This window comes from Chaetomium tenue (assembly GCF_020726465.1).
Source record: "Chaetomium tenue strain MPI-SDFR-AT-0079 chromosome Unknown F5144scaffold_5, whole genome shotgun sequence".
Classification (NCBI taxonomy): domain Eukaryota; kingdom Fungi; phylum Ascomycota; class Sordariomycetes; order Sordariales; family Chaetomiaceae; genus Chaetomium; species Chaetomium tenue.
Genome location: NW_027117333.1, coordinates 3490983 through 3510005, shown reverse-complemented (window position 1 = coordinate 3510005; position 19023 = coordinate 3490983). Strand labels below are relative to the sequence as shown.

At 56.2% G+C, this 19023-nt stretch overlaps 5 protein-coding genes and 1 non-coding gene across 6 annotated transcripts; 1 reads left to right on the top strand and 5 right to left on the bottom strand.

The window, feature by feature from the left end:
- Positions 1–277: 277 nt before the first annotated feature.
- F5144DRAFT_310705 (uncharacterized protein) lies at positions 278–2060 on the bottom strand. The gene is made up of 5 exons (XM_066783970.1): positions 1815–2060; positions 1634–1652; positions 1196–1479; positions 757–1140; positions 278–689 (listed from the first exon to the last, which is right to left on the bottom strand). Exons 1-5 carry the CDS (start codon positions 1851–1853, stop codon positions 456–458), a joined length of 960 nt encoding a protein of 319 aa, XP_066641886.1. The 5' UTR covers positions 1854–2060; the 3' UTR covers positions 278–455.
- A 776-nt stretch (positions 2061–2836) lies between these two features.
- F5144DRAFT_491997 (uncharacterized protein) lies at positions 2837–5597 on the bottom strand (the record flags this gene model as incomplete). The annotated part of the gene is made up of 2 exons (XM_066785893.1): positions 2837–5271; positions 5384–5597. 2 exons carry the CDS (start codon positions 5595–5597, stop codon positions 2837–2839), a joined length of 2649 nt encoding a protein of 882 aa, XP_066641885.1.
- Positions 5598–6728: 1131 nt separating this feature from the next.
- Positions 6729–7940, bottom strand: F5144DRAFT_310496 (Cu/Zn superoxide dismutase). The gene is made up of 5 exons (XM_066783968.1): positions 7799–7940; positions 7385–7564; positions 7161–7312; positions 7005–7101; positions 6729–6945 (listed from the first exon to the last, which is right to left on the bottom strand). Exons 1-5 carry the CDS (start codon positions 7809–7811, stop codon positions 6923–6925), a joined length of 465 nt encoding a protein of 154 aa, XP_066641884.1. The 5' UTR covers positions 7812–7940; the 3' UTR covers positions 6729–6922.
- A 1673-nt stretch (positions 7941–9613) lies between these two features.
- F5144DRAFT_492576 (CNH domain-containing protein) lies at positions 9614–15012 on the top strand (the record flags this gene model as incomplete). The annotated part of the gene is made up of 2 exons (XM_066785923.1): positions 9614–13336; positions 13390–15012. 2 exons carry the CDS (start codon positions 9614–9616, stop codon positions 15010–15012), a joined length of 5346 nt encoding a protein of 1781 aa, XP_066641883.1.
- Positions 15013–15660: 648 nt separating this feature from the next.
- F5144DRAFT_t132 lies at positions 15661–15731 on the bottom strand. The gene has a single exon. It is a non-coding gene; the product is annotated as a tRNA-Gly (tRNA).
- Positions 15732–17282: 1551 nt separating this feature from the next.
- Positions 17283–19017, bottom strand: F5144DRAFT_493862 (phosphatidylinositol N-acetylglucosaminyltransferase-domain-containing protein; the record flags this gene model as incomplete). The annotated part of the gene is made up of 3 exons (XM_066786003.1): positions 17283–18377; positions 18462–18631; positions 18711–19017. The coding sequence occupies 3 exons, from the start codon at positions 19015–19017 to the stop codon at positions 17283–17285; spliced, it is 1572 nt and encodes a 523-aa protein (XP_066641882.1).
- Positions 19018–19023: the final 6 nt, after the last annotated feature.

Sequence of the window (19023 nt, the reverse complement as noted above, 5' to 3'; positions counted from 1 at the left end):
GGGCTGCCGGCGGGAGGGGGTGGGCAGCCTTCGTTTTGGATGGGAAGCCGGTGTCTTGCATATGATGAGCTTTCCAACAGTTGGGTTGCATACTTTTCATCGGGGCAGCGTTGTCTCTGAGGCATGGCGTTTGGGATGAGTTTGGCGGTTCGCCTTGATGGCACAAGTTTGCATGTATCAAAGCATTGGCAGTGAATAATGATAATATTCTTTAAGAATTAAATTAGCAGTCTCGAAAACGCAAGGCAGGCCATTGAGATTGATTGGCAAACTTGATTTATTTGCATCCTGTATAGCAGTGCTGGCTTGCTCGCATGCTCCGTAACCCAGTCAAAGCAGTACGTCGTTTTTGCTAACGATAACCCATTTTTTGTTGGTGCGCGCCGCAAGAAGTCCGGCTCAGTCTAGAGTCGTCATAACGTCCATTACCCTATTCTCCTCCTCCCAGTGACCGTTTACTGCAGCTTGGCCTTGATGATGCCCTTGAGGGTGACGGCGTCGGCCGCGAACTTGCTGATGCCCTCACGGAGCTTCTCGGTGGCCATCTGGTCCTCGTTGAAGTCGAAGCGGAAGTTGGCCTCCTCGTTGATGTACGTCTTCTTCTCGATGTCGAGCGAGCTAGCGGCCGAGGCGTCGAGCTTCTTGGGGACGGCCTCGCTGGAGTTCATGAGCTCCTCGAGCAGGTTGGGCTGTTGACGGAAATTAGCACAAGAAAGTCTGACAAGTTTAAACAAGTTTAAAATAAGCTGAACTTACGGAGATGGTCAGGTAGTCGCAGCCAGCGAGCTCAGTGATCTCGCCGGTGTTGCGGAAAGAGGCGCCCATGACGATGGTCTTGTAGCCGTATTTCTTGTAGTAGTTGAAGATGCTCTTGACGCTGGCGACACCCGGGTCCTCCTCCTTGGCGTACTCCTTCTTGTTGGCCGCCTTGAACCAGTCGAGGATACGGCCGACGAAGGGAGAGATAAGGAAGGCACCGGCCTCAGCGGCGGCAATAGCCTGGGGAAGCGAGAACATGAGCGTGAGGTTGCAGTTGATGCCGTGGTCCCGCTGCAGGATCTCGGCGGCCTTGATACCCTCCCATGTCGAGGCGATCTTGATCAGGACACGGTCCTTGCTGATGCCCTCCTTCTCGTAGAGCTGTTCAGAATGTCAGCAAATATCCAATGCCGTCAATTGGAAATAGGAATCATACCTTGATGATGTGGAGCGCCTTGTCGACCGAGGCCTTTGTGCTGAAAGAGAAAGCGGCATCGACCTCGGTGGAGACCTTGCCGGGGATGATCTCGAGGATCTTCTTGCCGAACTGGACGAGGAGGTTGTCAAGAGCAGAGTCGACCTGCTCGGTGACGGAGCCACCCTCAGACTTGGCCTGGGCAACCGCAGCGTCCAGGAGCGCGGCGTACTCGGGCTTCTTCGTCGCGGCAAGGATCAGGGACGGGTTGGTGGTGGCATCTTGCGGCTTGTACTTGCCGATGGCTGGGAGATTGTGAGTATACTGTCGTCGATAAAAAAAAAGGCTCAGAAGAGCGCGGTGGCGCCGGGTTGGGGGTCACTAACAGACAAAGTCGCCTAAACGTGTTGGGTTAGCGAGGGGTTTTCAACCACGGGCTAGTCCAAGGGATGAACGTACCAGAGTCACTGACGACAACCTATGGTCAGGCAGCACAGTCAGCAAAGTATTCTCGCAACGTAAACCAAACAACCCGCAATTCCGGGCGGAAACCGCCATGTCGCCCCGCCGATAGTGCCTTGGGAATCAAGAGCTTTCTCCCCAACGAGGGGCTTGGTGGGGTAACTGTAACTGAACTTACAGTGCCAGTGGCCTTGAGCTGCTCGAGAGAGTTGGACATGATGGGCAATGTGAATCAAAGCAATGGGGTATAAAAAAGGAGGAAGCTTTGGCGATAGGTATCAAAAGGGCAACGACCAAAGGGAAATTTTCGAGGTTGCAAGTTTGTTATTGTAGGTTGTTGGAAGAGTGGGATGTTTGGGGACTGGCGGATAATATCTCGCCTTCCCTGAGACGTGGGGCAGGCTCGTCATAGGTTCCCCCCCCCCCCATTTGCCCATTTTGTTCCCTCGACTTTGCCCCTCCATCCTCGCCGCCCATTCCCGCCGCCGGCAGCGGGCCCCAACACTTTTTTTACACCCTGAAACGGTTGGTTCAAGGGATGTCCCTTGGCATTTCGTCCAATTGTCGACCGGCCGAACTCCGAAGAAACAAAGCCAGCCCTGATCTCAAGTGTATCCTAGGCAGGGAAGGTCCCGCCATCGTGACGCCTTGACACCGTACGAGTCAAAGCCTGGTCCTCCCCCAAGACAACCACACCACTTAAAACCCCCCGCACTGTCCGATCCCCTCCGAACACTCCGCCGATCCCGGGTCTCAAAAACCCATCCTCCAGCCTCTTACTCAGCCGAGCGCGCCAACCAGCCTTCTACGGCGAAGCGTGCGGCATCCCACGGCATGATTGGGCAATGGGGCCGGGTCCACCAACCCCCAAATAGCCGGGAGAAGGCGTGCCCACCCAGTGCCACCAGCGACTCCGCGCCGCGGAGAACGTCTCTTTGTCACGCATTACGTATCAGAAGCTGCGCGTGCTTGATAAAGCTGATGGGAGAAGAGGTCATGAGACCCAGACCGCAAACCGGTGCTTTTTATTCTGCCAGTGTACTCAAACCATCCCCGACCACGGGATGTGTATGTAGTGTAGATAACCAGTTAATGTGCAGCCGAGCCAGCCCGCCGTTTTCCGATTCCGGTTTCCGAACCCCCCGAACGCGCTTTTTACGATGCGAGATATACTCCCCTTGGCCACGAACGCCCTGTCATTTAGTCCTCGGTGATATCGCCGTACTCCCAGATACCCCGACGCCCCTCCTTGGCCTCGGCCTCGGCCTCCCGCAGGCTCTTGAGCACGGGCTCAAAGACCTTGCTGCGCTCCCACGCCTTCAACTTCCGTGCGACCAGGGCGTGGCCGTCCAGGACGACCTGGCGGTTGATCGACTCGGTGCTAGCGCCCTCGGGCTTGCGGTTGTACAGGGTGACGTAGGTCACGCCCTCCTTGTTGTCGACGTAGTCGAAGCAGGCCACCAGCTGCTTGCCCTCGGTGAGCTCGTAGAGGTAGTTGATGGCATCACCGAGGTAGTCGGGGGATGCCGGGAGCTGCGCGAACGACAGCTGGGTGTCAACGGCCTGCGGCTTCAGCTTCTGGACCGTGAACTGGGCCTGACTGAGCGGCCGGAGCTTCGACCACGGCTGCTTCTCCGAGTTGCCGTAGTCGATGTACACGACCTCGGCCACCTTGGCGGCGCGGTCGTTGGAGCGGATGCGCGCCCTGTACCACTCGCCGTCCTCTGTAAACTGGGCGGCTACGTAGTCACCAGCCTTCGGGGCGTCCTTGATGGTGGCACTGTTCGTGGGGTTGATGTGGAACTGCCGGAATTGGTCCATCAAGGACTCCAACGCGTCTGTGCCCTTCCCGATCTCCTGAACCTTGATCCGGCCGTTCGCGTCAATGTTTGTGATGATAACGTTCCGGTAATCCTCTGGCTTCTTCTCAATAGTGACCGAGGCATCTGCCGCGGGTTCGCCAGCTGCGGCCTCCGCTTCCTCTTCGGCGTCTTGCGACGGGTCCCAATCCTGCCATAGCCCCTTTCTCGCCTCCTTTGCACGGTCTTGCGCGGCCAGAAGCTCGGGGGCATTACCCGACTTCTCAGCCGAGTACTTGTGAACAGAAGCCAGGCCCTCTTCGACAAGAATCTTGGCGAAGCTTTCCCGGTTCACAAATAGGTCACCAATGAAGCCGCCGACCTTGTCGATGTCGTGGACGTCAATCTCGCAATCCCTCTGATTGCAGCGCTTGTTGGCCAGGTCCAAAGCCTCCTGCCCAAACGGCTCGCCCTTATCCTGGGGGTTCCGGCCGGAGCGAGGAGCACGAACACCAGCGAGGACTAGTGTGAGCTTAGCACCCTCACGGGGCACCAGGATTGTGAAGCGAGACCCAGATTTGCAGAAATCGACGATACCGGCGACCTTGCGCTGCCTGGAGAGGGTAGAAAGCTGAATCTTTGCCTTCTGGACGCTCTCTGACATGTCGACGTATTGCCTGACTTTGGGTGCTTTGCCAGACCACATCCCCTTCTTCTCCTCCTTAGCCGTCTCTTGAGCTGCCAGCAGCTCGTCGTAGTTAGACGCCCGATCGGTGTCGTCCTTCCGGTGCCTGATTACGGAGCAGTAGCCTTCCTGGACGAGCTGCAACCCGATGTTTTTACCATTCTGGGTAATGGTAGCGACCTCGCGGGCCTCGAAGTCGTCGCTGGCGGGCTTGGTGCCATCGACTGAAATGCGGACGTGTTTTCCAATAAGCTTCTTCCGCAGGAACTCCTTCGCCTCGTCCCTGAAGGGCGCCTCAGAGGACTCTCCGGCACGGGGCCCGCGGACACTGCTCAAGCTGAGCCTCTTCTCGGCACCGGCCTTGTTCCTGACGATAATAGTATCGGCGCCAATGATTTTGGTGACGGTCGCATCGTGCTCCTTGCTGTCGGTAGTCTTGGCGACAAAGCCCTTGTGTAGACGACGGCGGGCACCTTGAGCATCCTTCTCGGCAGCACGGAGGGAAGCCATGTCGGCGCCGAGCATGGTGGAGTGGAAGTCATTGCACCGAGCGAGACCCTCCTTTAGAAGGAACTCGGCAATATTTCCGCGAGGGTGGATAACGGCGCCAACGAGCTGACCCTGAGGGCTAGCGCCCACGATCTTGATCTGGACCGGGCGTTGGAGAAGGCGTTGCTCGACAAAGTTGCGGGCCTCATTACCAAATTCCTCTGCGGGCTGTGTCTGCCCGTTCGACTGGTTGACACGCTCGGTCGAGGGGGTACGGATACCAGCCATGAGTGTCATGACCTGCCAGTGCTTCTTCTCTTCAAGGAGCAAGCGGACAAGAAGCCTGTCACCGCTAATGACACGCTCGACGATGCCGTCTACTGTCTTGCCTTTCCATTTGTTCATGAACTCGGGGCCGCCCAGGTCGTTCTGGACCTCGATAAAACCGCCGGAACCAGCATGCAGCCCCTTGGATTCATCCTTTGCTGCTGTCTCGAGACTCCGCAGGTTATCGATCTTGGCGATAACGTCCTCGGACTCCTCTTTTCGTCCAGCATCTTCTCTGACCTTGAGCCAGCCAGCACTGACTGCTGCCTCTGGAAGCTCAGTGCCATCCTGGAGCGAGGCAGTTCCGTATTCCCGACCAGAGTTGGGGATGGTGTCTGGAGCGTGGGTAAGCATTAGCTGTCGAGGTGAAACAGCAAACATTCATGAGTTTGTACTGTGCATCGCGGAGTATCGAGAGCAAGCAAGCCTGATGGGAGTATCACTTACACGAAACGCTGAACTTGACTGGTTTCCCAACGGCTAGGGCCCTCAAGAACTCGCGTGACTGAAAAGCATACGGCTCATCGCCGTCCTTGCTCAGGCGAGGGGCGGAGACATAAGCAAGCGAGAGTGTCCGTTCGGCCGCAGGGTTGTTGGGTCTAGTGAGCACGAGGGTGTCTCCGCTGAGCACCGACTTGACATTGGCAATGAATGATGACATGGTGGTAATCGGTGGTGGTCGAAAATGGGAAAGAGATGTGCAGCGTCCGGAGACCGCCTCTGTCACAGTCGGTTAGCTCAACTCCACACCGCCGTTGTCTTGGTTCCGTAAGTAGAAGAGATGTGGCTTCTAAGGACGAGGAAGGCCTTCGTATCGTGAAAAAAAAGGGGGCAAAGTCAAAACTCAGAACCGGAGCATTCTCTCTCTCCAAACAACACATCACATGCCACGACCTCTATGGTCAGTATTCTCGAGGTCTTGGCTCATAGTACCATCGTTGTTCGGTGAAGACACTCCCGGAACCAAGCCCGCGATAGAAAGAACCATATGAACGGTATTCTTACCTGAGTAATGTAGGAGATGGTGACAAAAGGGAGGGTGTAGGAAGATGGTGAAGCTGCTGAAAAGAGTCAGAAGCCCGGGTTGATCTCGTGCGGGTTCAAAAGGGACCTCAGGCGAGCAATTGGCCTTTTTGACAGCTTTCAAGATGAATTTGGATTGGTTCGTAGGGGACTGTGGGGAAGAGCTTCACTCCTGGGGAAACTGTCCAGGGACACCTAACAGAGGGGTTGTCCCCACTGGGCATCAGCCCAGAACCTGCACTGTGAGTTTCGCCCCACATGAGGTCCGGGTCTCCATAGGTCACGATGGGTTGCCCAACAGTCCTATTTCAGGCGTCAGAGCATAAGGTAGACTTTGATCCGTTGATCATGGTATCTATTAAATTGTAGGTAGTTATGTAAGTACGGCCACGGGCTTGTATTTCAAGACGATCCCTGATGCGCAGTCTGATACAGACATAAAGTTTCAAGCAGGACTCGGCAAGAGTCGGCAATGCCCCGCAATCCGGAAGCTCGCAGAACGAAGCCCAAACACCGTGTGAGGGTAAGGTACCTAACTTAAAGATAAAAACACACTTGGTTCCAGAGAAAGACATGTCAATATTTTACAAACAACGAATGGTGCCATAATTACCATATCAACAAGTACAGATCAACGCAACGAGATGATGGCCCCTTTATCGCACTGTGGAATCCCTTGTCGAGGACAGCTACCCCGCACATTCCGTCATCCACTCTCCAAATTAGTGGCAAGGTTCCCAACGAGGGATGAACATCGAAATTAGAGTCGAGATGGTCCAAAACTTCCATTCGGGAAGTGTAATGTTCTCTTTTTTGCTAAATAGTTTGGTTCGGGATATTTGGGAATGCCATAGGCCTTATGAGCCTTTGCCAAGTTCCCGCATGCTTTTATCTTTTTAGCACACTCGAGCTCTTCCTAGAAATTATTCCTTGGGACTACCAGACGAGAGCTTATATAGCCGTTTACTGCGAGATGCCAATGACACCTGATAGCCTTGGTTAGCAGCCGGTTTTCGGTATGGACAAAAGGTAACAGGTATCTTACCGCAAGCAGGGCGGGGGCCGGCGTTGCCGGTCTTGAGGGACTCCTCGTTGCCCCCCTTACCGAGGTCGTCAGTGCCAGCGTGGACAACGACAGTGCGCTGGCTGATGTTAGTGCTTGATCCTCCGCATGCTACTTTGCTTAGGACATAGGACATACGCCAATAACGCTCTCGGGGCCAATGATCTTGATGTGCTTGTCGGTCACGGTGCCCTTCGAGTTGCCCTGAGCGTCTGTCTCGATGTTGCCGAGGTCACCAACGTGACGGTTCTCGTCAACCGGGGCGCCGTGGGTCTTGCCGTGGGGGTTGACTGTAAAGGCTCAGCATTAGTCCAGGCCCCACCAAAGGAGTCAACAACTTGAGGACTGCTAGGGGCACATACAATGCGGGCCAGCCGAGGTGCAGCCGTTGGTGTTGTCGCCAAAGGTGTGGATGTGCATGCCACGCTTGGCGTTGGCGTCATGGCCGGTGATGTCCCAGGTGACAGTGGTAGGGGAGGACTCAGACTCCTGCTCGAAGATGATCGAGCCAGTGACCTTCGAGTCACCGCGGACGACAGCGACTAAACATGCGCAGGTTAGCATCGGTTCGACTTGGTGACCGAGTGTTCAATCATCGCTGCATATACATGCAAGGTACCAATGCCTAGCGTGTCCATGTGATGATAAAGTGCCCATCAAGGTTGCAAGTTGAAGCTGATTGAGCTCGCAACCCCTCCCATCCCAGACGCAGCTCTCCCGAGTCGGGGAGGTGGGTGCCGTGGATGGCGGGGCAATTCAAGAAGCCTTGAACTTACCAGCCTTGACCATTGTAGCGGTATTTTGTGAGTTGAAGTTGGATTTGAATGGGTATAGCCGGGTTGACTTGGTACGAAGAATTGTCGAGATGGCGAGCGAGGTATTTGGCAGAGCGGAGTGGAAATGTTTGGGAAGAGCTGCTGATAAAGCTTCCCCTATGACCCTCGGAGTCCCGAGGGCCACTCGCTGTTAGGAGGTGGGGCAGGAACTACTTACTTCGTACGAGCGAAAGATTCGCCGGACCACCGAGCTCGATGACCCCGCACTGGGTATGCCGTCATCGCAACCCCATGCCGTCATGGCATCAGGAACAGAAAAAAAGAACGCGAAACCGCCATGTCTCGCTGGCCTGCATAACATTCATTTGACAGGGTTGCGGTGTAAGCTATCAACACCCGTCCGAACGATTTTCTATGTTCCTCGGCTAGGATATCTATCTGAACGACCAGACCCACTCCTCAAGAAACCATCCTGGTATTGGGATGGATATGCTTCCATTCTACTGTGCAGGACGCTGGGTATGATAGGTCAAGGGCCGAGGATTGGTTTTTGTCTGATAGATAAAGATTGTGCTTTGGTCTATCGTGGATACCGTTTTCCGGCGTTCCTTTGACTCCTTCCTGGTCGTGACTTTTGTCCTCTTCGCACGAACATCAATGTCATAAACTTCCTACATAAATCGTGTGATGGGCAAGCCATGCGGCAGCTCTTGAGCGGCCTCGATCATCATCTGTTGCGGTGGATTGTTACTGTGCATACACGGTACAAATTACACAAAAACCAACCAACAGACATGGAAGTTGCTGCAGGTTGCCTGATCCGAGGATTTCGGGTCGCCAACAACCAGCGCTCGGGCCGTCTCGGAGGACGGAATAAGCCTTCTCATCGAGGACTCGACAATGGAATGGTCTCAGTCTGTCGACTTTCGGAAAAGAGTAGGAATCTATCATACCCTCCGACTTTCTTTTTGTTTGTTGTTTCATCCCGTTTGAAAAGGCAAGACCCCACTGACAAGCTCCCCGTGGTTGAGCCGTGCTACCTTACCATGCTGCTGTGCTGCCCTGTCGGTCGCCCTGTTCGGTTGGCGCCTTGGCTGTTTCTGCCTCCATGTTGCTGTGTCGTGCTGTTTGGCCAGGGTGGCTCTAGTGCGCGGGTCCCCAGCACCCCCAGTTCGCCTTGCCCCAGCCAAGATGTGGCTTGGCCGCCACCACTGAGGTTGGGCTTTCCCACCCGCTCGAGTATCGAGGCTCGAAATTGTAGCAAAACCAACAGCACCCTCGATGATTATTACCAAGACGACGCTATCTGCTTCAAATTATAACGTCGCCCTTTTGGCGCCTTCGCGAGCAGCCCAAGTGTCTGATAAATTGAAAATACGAAATTTGTCCGAGAAGTTCCGTCAAAGAGACATCCATCCTTCAGGTCCTCATAGGGTCTGAAACAAGGCGTTACTTGGGTCCATTCGTGCTCCACCCCGACCCTGCAACAGCAACACCCACACCACCCATCCTCGCCTCCACCCTCAACGGCGAAAACCAGCCCCATGTCTTGAAAGGCCTTAGAGCAAGCACACAACGTGTTCATTGTGTTCATTGTCTCGGCGAAGGGTTGCGCATGAGGCGGGCGATTGATTTTTGAGCCATCTCGGTTCCACGCGACCCCATCCCCGGCGCGGCGACTTCTAACTCCCACGGTCCCGGTCTTGATCGACAACTTCAACTACACCCCGCGCGCCCTATCGCAGCCCTCGTGAAGCGCCTCTTCTTCCCCTGCAGAGCACGGTTCTTTGCACCCCCAGCCCCAGCGAGAGCGATATGTCATTTCGCAGCGATGAGTCGCGTCGTTACGGCCATGTGCCGCCAGCGCAATATCCCGTCGCCCCTCCCCCGCAGGAGCCCGCCGGATATCCCGCGCGACGCCCGAGTTTCAACAGCGGCGACGACGCCAACTTCTTCGATCAGCCTGCTACCCCGCCGCAGCAACTCTATACGGCGACAAACTCAGGGAGGGCCGACGAGGAACTCTTCATAACCAGCCCTACCGCCGAGCACCAATCCGCCGGGAACCGAGCGAGCTACATCCCACAGAATGCTGCAGCAGCCAGCTACCAACGGCAATACCATGTTCAAGCTCCACCGCCGCCGCCGTCACATTCCACATACAACCCTCAGGCCTTCGCCCGCTCGCAGTCGGCCTCATTGCCATACCACCCCGCCCAGAACTTGAGGCACACGCCGTCGAGCCCGACATATGCCGCGCCTCCAACCAACTACACGCCGCAGGCGTACAATCCGGCAGCATATGCGAACACCAACGCGGCACTCCCCCAAAGGCATTCCACCGTTGCTGGGTACAACAACTACGGCTACGGCAACTACAACACGCCCCCCGTCCCCCATGTGTCCACGGCCTACGTCGCTCCCTCGTCTTCAACTTATGGTGGGTCGCAACCTTCGTCGGCAACGACCCCTTCGGCTCCTCAACGCTACGAGCCAGCATTGCATAGTCCGCAATATGCGCCATCCGCAGCGCAACCCCCCGTGGCGCCACAATACGAACCGTCTTACTCCGCAGGTTATGGTGCCCAACAGTACTCGGGGTCGTCATATCCCAGCAATGGTGTCACGGCCGCACCGAGCTCGCATGTGCCGTATCCTGTGCATTCCCAGATTCCCGTCGGCCCCAACTACTCGCCTGACCCGAATTCTTTCTCGAACCGGGTGTCTCGATCTGGTTCGCAGCCATCGCCGATACCATCCCCTCCGAGCCGCACGCAAGCCTCTCCCCAAATTTCCAGACATCCGACGAATGCGCCGCTTCCTAGTCGCCCCATGGACGATTTGCCAGAGGAGCCAGACTGGAGAGTTAACGGTGGCGGCGAAGATGATTTTCAAGTGACGCAAGACAACCTGATCCAGGACATCGTCTCGGATCTGGGGGTATCCCCGCACAGCCAACGTCCCCAGCCCTCCAACGGCACCGTATTGGATGATATTCTGGGCAAGACCCAACGGTACAACTCGACCTCATCGAGAACTACCTCCGACACCGGTGTGAACCGGTACCCTTCTAATGCGTCTTCCGCCATGAATAACACCGCAGCTTCGACTAACACCACCTATACTTGGGATTCTGAAGAAAGCGATCCCGAGGGTGCAGCCGGTCTGCTAGCCATGCAGGACGATATGGACGATCGAAGATTCGGAGGGATAACCTTCCCCGCATACATGGAGCCACTCGCTCCGCCACCGCAGCAGCTTCAGCAGCAAGCCCAGCAGCCACCGCAACCACCGCAGCAACTGCCGCCGCCGCCGCCACCGCCCCAGCAACCGCCTCAGCAGCAACTCCAACAGCACTCTCAAACCCCCTCTCTACTTCCCCCGCCGCCAGAGGAGCAGCAAGGCACAGACAGCGATTACGGTGGAACGATGGACCTTGCTATGTACGGAGGTGGGTATGCCGGAAACCTGCATTATGGCAACGAGCTCGGCTCTCCACCCACAACCGCCCACAGTCAAGACGGCCCTCGTCCGCTGCCGACGCCCCAGGGCCAAGGCGCCGAGCATCCTCCATTCTCCGATGTATCGGTCGATTATGGTGGCACTGGCGGCCTCCTCCCGCCTCAAACTCATCGTCTTAGCTTTGATGACGGCGATGAGCGAGTGTCTCTCCATTCGCGGCATAGCGGAAGCGATTCCCCATCCAAAGAGGACTACCCCTATGACCAAATGTTTTGGCACCCTGGCCTTTCCAACCGCCCATTGCCTGCCATCCCTCCCCAAACCCCAGACGGCAACTCTCATCTATCCCCCCAACCCTCAGTCAGGTCTAACCACCAACACAACCACTCCCTGAGCGCAGACTCGAGACTACTCCCATACCCTCCCGATACCCCTGAGACCCACCATGAGCAGAACGTCAGCCAGCAGCAGCAAGTCGAGAGGTCAATATCGCTCTCGAGTCACAGCAACACACCCCCGATTCAAGCACCGGCCCGGTCCCGAACAGACGCTGCCGAGGAGCGCAGGCGAGCGATGAAACACATGTCGCAGCCGCAAGCACAAGCTTACCAGCAGGGGGCGACGGCACCATACGAGGGTTATGAAACAGGGACACCGTCGTCAATGGCCGCTTACGACATGATCACACTACCCACCGGCAGGAGAAAGAAGTTTGTGCCTTCGAAACTCACAGCTGCAGACATCAAGCGTTGCGCAGAGCCATGGGCTCTCAGTGGCATTACCTACTGGGTCCGAGAAATGGCGGAGGGTGAACCGGATCTAAAGAGGAAGACGATAGAAGAAGGTGTCCTGAAGCTCTTCTGCGCCAAAGTCCCGACAATGAACGTCGCCGACGCGGAACTGCTGAGCGCTAGGGTGGTCGACTCCATGTTCTCAGCCGGTATCTTGATCCCCGAGGAAGAATGGGTCAAGTTCGGGACAGGGCAGCTCTCGGGTGTGTTGTGGCAGCTCACCGGCTCCGGGTGTTTTGCGCCCAAGCTGCACGAGGACGAGGGTCTCGCGCCCAGGCTGCACGACAACGGCATCCCTGTGAGATGCTACTCGCACCACTGTGGCAGGACGCTCAAGAAGGCGAACCTAGACAACATGATGTCTGAGGAGGACGTCGTGGTTTTGGATTGGGCTACCTTTCACGGCGTCACCAAAGATGACATCAAATCGAAGCACAAGAAGGAGGTCGAACGGCAGAACGTGCTGCACGAGATCGTCACGGGTGAGGAGGACTACATGGGTCAGCTCGATGTGCTCCGGCTGCTGTACCGCGACTGGCTTCGGGCTTGGCAGCCTCCCATCATTGCGGTGAATCGGATGGATAAATTCCTCGACGCGGTATTTGGCAGGGTGGATGCTGTCCAGCAGATCAACAAGGAGCACCTGCTCGCTCAGCTTAAATATCGGCAACAGGAGCAAGGGCCCTGGATCGTCGGGTTCAGCGATCTGTTCAGAGAGTGGATTCGGAAAGCCAGGCCAATCTACGTCGAGTACTGCTCCTCGTTCCCGTATGCCTCGTATCTTGTTAGGAAAGAGGCCTCGCGAAACCTGCTCTTCCGCCAGTTCCTCGATGTTGTCCGCGATCACAAACGGTCCAAGCGTTTGGAATGGACCACGTTCGTGAAGGCGCCCATCACCAGACTTCAGAGATATGGTCTCCTTCTCGAGACAGTCAAGAAGAACATGCCGGAGGAGAGCGAGGAGAAGACCAACCTAGAGAGGGCTTTGGATGAGATCAAGAAGGTAACACACGAGTGCGATGAGAAGGTGGCCGAGATGACGAGGAAGGTCGAGTTGCTCGAGCTGCAATCGATGCTGGTCTTGCGGCCCGGCTTCCAATCTGTCCTGAACCTCGATCACCTCGGACGAGAACTGCTCAAGCAGGGCGACCTCCAGCGGCAGGGTTCGAAAGGTGTCCGCTGGGTCGACACACATGCCCTACTTTTTGACCACTACTTCATCCTATCCAAGGCCGTCCCCTCGAAGGACGGGAGAAGCGATAAGAAATACGACGTTTCTAAGGAGGTACGTCGCCATCACTCGGATTGATTGTTCAATCATACTGACTTTGAATCTAGCCGATTCCCATGCCACTGCTCTTCCTTGAGAGTTTGAATGATGACCCGGTTGCAAAACAGAAGAGCTTGACAGCCCCTTTGACAAGGACTACGGCCACAACTGGCTCAGGAACACAACTCAATAAGGTGGCCTCTAACGGGGGCGAGCGGCCCGGACTTGAGCACACAGCAACCGGCTCTTCTATAGCGTCGCTCAACACGGTATCCCGGCTCACATCCGCGGGTGCGGACGACGGAAAGATTATCTATCCGTTTAGGATCAAGCATCTCGGCCACGAGATTTATACGCTCTATGCATCGTCGGCTCAAGAACGCGCTACTTGGTGTTCGGCCATCATCGAAGCCAAAACCAGGCACGCCAGAGCGCTCCATGCCCAGAATGCCGAGCCGTTCCGCCTGCGCGTTATTTCCGACTGTGCTTTTGCGTACGATTCGGCGTCGCTGCTAGGAAGGCAACCCAGCGTGTCGATCAGAGGTACACCTTTGGACAGAGCGATCCGAGAGATGGAGCAGACCCATGGGCCAGGGAGGGGCCCGCCGCCGGTCTCGCGGGCGACGGTGAACTGCGCCTGTGCTTTCACGTCATTCGGAAAGTCGCTCATCGCCATCGGAACCGACTATGGCGTTTACATATCCGAAATCTCGAACGCCCGGGGATGGGTGAGGTCTGTCCAGATCAGCAAGGTCACGCAGATTGCCGTCCTGGAGGAGTTCTCTGTCTGTCTCCTGATCGCAGACCGGTCGCTGATATCGTACCCGCTTGACGTGATTGCGCCAGTATCCAACTTCGCCGCGCCCTCACACGACAATCCGCGTCGGGCGCCACAGCGTCTTGCCAAGGACGTTGCATTTTTCGCTACGGCCCGTATGAAGGACCGGATGCTTTTGTTCTACAAGCGCAAGGAGGGTATGCACAACACCTTCAAAGTGCTCGAGCCGGTGTTCCAGAAGGCGACAGAGAAACGGTCCCGCCTCTTCAGTAGCCGCCGGGCTGGTGCTGGGGCGACTGAGTCCTTCCGGGACTACGACGCCTTCTACATCCCGACTGACTGCTTCTCACTGAACCTCTTCCAAAACTACATCGCGGTGGCGACGTCCAAGGGCTTTGAACTGCTCACGCTAGACAAAAAGGTCACGCAGTCGATCCCGCGCGACCTCGGCCAACCCGCCATCGCCAACATCGCGTCGCGCATCAAAGAGCCGCACCCGCTCGGCATGTTCAAGCTCAACGACCAAGAGTTCCTGCTCACCTACGGCGACTGCGCCGTCTACGTCGACAAGCACGGCGAGATCAGTCGCACCCTCATCATGGAGTACTCGGGCAAGCAGCGCAAAGCCAAGGCCGCCACCATGTTCGGCCAGTACCTGCTGCTCTTCAACGACGACTACGTCGAGGTGCGCAACGCCGAGAACGGGCGCCTCCGCCAGATCATCGCCGGCCGCGACGTCCGCTGTCTCGATTACGGCTTCCGCGGCCCGACCGGTTCGGGTGCCCAGGCGGGCCTGCAGCCTCCTGCGCAGCAGGACTCGAAGGGCACGGTGAAGATCTGCATGAGCCATCCGGAGATTCCGGGCGGGCAGATCGTGCTGGAGATGTTGTTGAATGATGGGCATGCGGAGTAAGCTGGTCGAGGAGGATTGGAGCAAACAGGGATAGGGTTGGGAAGAATTGGGTTGGGGTAGGATGAGATGGGATGGGTGATGGATGATGTTGATGTTATTGATGATGACAATGACAAGAATGGGTGGCAGAGCGGTTAATTAGGTTTGGCGGTGGTATTGCGGGTGGCAGTCCTCGTCGATTCGCGGGGTTCGGAGAGCTGGGTTGAGCGGAAGGAGGTTTTGCTTGGAAAGTCAGTTGAAGCAAACGGCGGCTGGTCAGCGTGAAGCGGAGCGGCTTGGGTTTTGGTCTTGTCATATTTCTCTCATATCTTTTGCCCTGCTTATTCATGGGCTGTCTGTCCGTTCACTCGGGTGGGTGCTGGAGGATAAGGCGCTTAGCTTTTTGATACGGTGATTTTATATTTTCTCTTCTTTAACTTAACTATCTGGCCCGTTGATGGTGTTTGTTAACTACCTGGGCACGGCGTTTTGGTTTGCACGTGGCCATACGGCCAATATCATGAGATTTGGGGTAGATCATGACCTCTGTCTTCATTCATCACAAACCAAATGTTTTTTTACTGAGTGAACCTGGTAAAAGATGACTACTCACTCTCGCGTGGAGAGGCAAAAATGTTGCGATCCTTAGGAGGGACCGAGAAAAGATAATGCGTCAGCCGCGAATCGAACGCGGGGCCCATCGATGGCAACGATGGATTTTACCACTAAACCACTGACGCTGTTGTGGTATTTGATAAAAGGAGGAGACCCAGGGAGAGTTTATCCAAGCGAGTTCCATCCTGGCGCAACCTTCCTAATCGGGAAGTCGAAAACATAACTTCGTAAGGTTCATACATGTCTTATTTAGGCCTTTGGTGATGGTGTTGTTATTGCATATGAACATTGTGTGGTACGTGTACGAGGGGGGAAGGAAGTGAGGACGGTTGTTGAGTGGATCGATGGATGACGGAACAACGACAACTCCTAAAACAAAACAATGGGTGTTTGGTTAATAAAAGCCTACAATTCACTTCGCTGAGCAGTGAGTACATGGCCCGGCGGTCGACTTCTGCTCTTGGAGATTGCAATGATGCTATGTAGTTGTCGGGGACGGGGGTTTGGATAAATCTAGACCTAAAGCCGAAAGTCTGAAACTGGTCGATGAAGTATCCTAAGATTATTCCCATCAAAGTTGAGTAATCGCGTTGTTGTCCGCAGTGGCCTGTTTGAAGGGAAGTACGGCTGGATGACGTAGCCCTCCCTACTTAAGTTGAAAGATGCCACTCATGTGTGCCGACACGACGACCAGAGCAATTGTAAGGGAGGAAATTTGTGGCAGAGCCCAGTCAATCCCTTGAAACTGATGGGACGAAGAAAATATCTAGGTCGGCCGCCTCTTGCAGCCGAATCGTGGGTTTATCAACCGCTAGACATATCATAAGTATCAAATAGGTACGCTAGGTGCACGTCAACTGGCAGCAGGTGGTCAGATGGCCTTAGAGCATAAGAAGGGACGGGACCCGCCATTTCTCTCAACCGATTCCAACTTCTCCTCTTACCTACACAATCCGCATGCGAGACGTAACACCCCAAACGTCAACGGTGCGGATTCTCATCATCAGCTTGGGGATGTATCCCCGAGTTTTCTATCAAATAGGTTAGTGCCCTTGGGTTTTCTTACCCGATAAAAGAATATGGGAGCCGTCCAAGGGAACACTTATCCTTTCCTTCCCTCCCAATCCGCTTCTCCAAATGAGATAGAAGAGGAACGTGGCAACTAACTGATCCTGACAACAGAGTGCCAAGGTAGCACGCTCTGACAAGTGGGATACCGGGGGCTCAGAGTGATACTGGGGGGCATGGCATCGAGACTACATGGAAGGTCCGATGACATGAACAAAATGCACTAAAGGATGACGCGACAGCGGGAACCGTGATGACTAAACAGCGTGGTGTAAGCCCAGCGGTAGTCGCTCCCACGGCACCCGGTGCTTTGGGAGCGCGCGCCCTGTGGTAAAAATGATACCCTCGCGTGCTGAGTTCCCTTTCAAAGCCGGCGGATTGCGGGTACTGGGGGATTACAGACCTCAAGTGGGGAGACTCGACTTGGTTTTGAGCAGCAGAATTATTGGATGGTCGTGGTTAATGTGCGCCTTGCGCAAGGAGTCAGAGGGCAGAGTTGACGATGTCGGGAAACGGCACCAGGGAGAGAGCCAAGTAGTTACTCCAGGAACAGGCCTGGGAGCAAAGTCATTAAATTAGAAACACAAGCTACATCCCCCCCCCCTCTTTTAATCATCATCCCAATGCCTCCGACTAATAATAATCGGCCTCGCCGGATCCCACGGCCCATAAATCTCATTCTTATACTTCTGCAGCCCAATCAGCCACCAGCTACACCCGCCCATAGCCAGGGCAGCAATCAGACAGCCCACCACCATGCCCAGCAGGCCCTTCTTCCACGGCCAGCCGCGCTCGTCGCCCAGGATCATGCCGACGCCGGCGCCGGCGCCCAGCACGAGCAGCACCGTCAGCACGACGTGGTAGCGCCAGCTGCGGCGGCGCGCGTACTGGCGGAAGATGGGGAACAGGCCAAACACCTCGATGCTGAACAGCGTCAGGCTGAACACCTGGCCCGTGCTCGGCAGCCGGCTAGCCAGCATGGTTGACGCCATCAGCGCCGCGTTGGTCGACAGCGAAGCTACCGGCATTTGTTTGTTGCTGCTGTGGGTGCTTGTCGTTGTGGTGGTGGTGGTGGTGGTGGGGGCGCTGCCGGCACGGCCGCCGCCCGAGTAGTCGAAAAAAAAGACGTTGAGGGCGAGTAGCCAGAAGGACATGGCCCAGATGCTGTCGGAGGAGGTTGAGCGTGTGAGGGACTTGAGGATCGGGGACAGGCCGAGCAGCGTGAAGTAGATGAGGATAGCGGATTTGATGGTGCTGAGACGGACGTAGGCGCGCCCGTTGCGGGCGATCGGGGATGGGGTGGGTTCGCCGTGGTCCGTTCCATCCGGGCCGAAGCGTGTGGTCGTAGCGGTGGTGGTGGGGCTGTTGGCGGCACTCGCCTGCGAGGCGATCGAGTTGATGGAGCTGGCGGAGCGGGAGTGGGCGTGGGCTGGGACGAGGAGGCCGCTGTTGTAGGTGTTGCCGCCCAGCGGGTGGGGGAGTCGTTGCATATGGGCATGGTCTTGGAGGAGGTTCGAGGTTGAGCTCGCGGCAGAGGGGAAGTTCAATACACTTGAGAGGCTCACGGTACTGGCGTTGAGCATCGGTTGGTCGAGCCCCATCGAGTCCTGCCGTCGAGGCGGGCGGAATTCCTTGGACGCTCGCCTATCTCGTATCATCCGCGCCCTAGCATCCTCATCCTCATCCCCAGACCCGCCCGGCGACTCTTTTGTGACCCACCAATCCCACAGCAGCCAGCCGAGGAATGTCGCAAAGCTGCTCCACCCGACCACAGACACAGGACTGACGCGCTCCTGGAAGATACCAACGAAGCATACGACGAAGATGATGACGGAGCAGACATGCTGTACGATGACGGTCGAGTCGGCAACCAAGGGCCAGAAGTCGTAGGGTCGAACCCGGGGGTTGCGCTGGAGGTTCTCGAGAAAGGTAGCTTGGTCGGTGTAGTTGTCGGGGTCTGTTTAGGTCACGAAGACGGCTGTATGAGCGTCACGTCCTCGTTACGGGAGGGCAGGGGAGACCGGGGTAGTGCCTACACGACTGCTTCACCCAGAGCAGCTTCTGGAAGCGCTTGCGCCTTCTGCTCCGACTCCGAGCGGTGTCCTTATGTCTGGACCGCCCGGGCCGTGTATCCGTCCCAGAACCATTTCCCCCGCTGTCGAATCCTCCGAGATGGCGTGGGGGGGAGAAGGAGGTATAGGCGTCTTCGGGAGACAAATGCGACGGGTCGGGACGGTGCAGCTTGGGGCCAGCTGGCACGGTAGAAGATCGGACTAACGGCGGGAATGGCGTCTCGAAATCAGCGGGGATGGCCGACTGATGGAGACCCGACGGAGGGGCCATGGATCA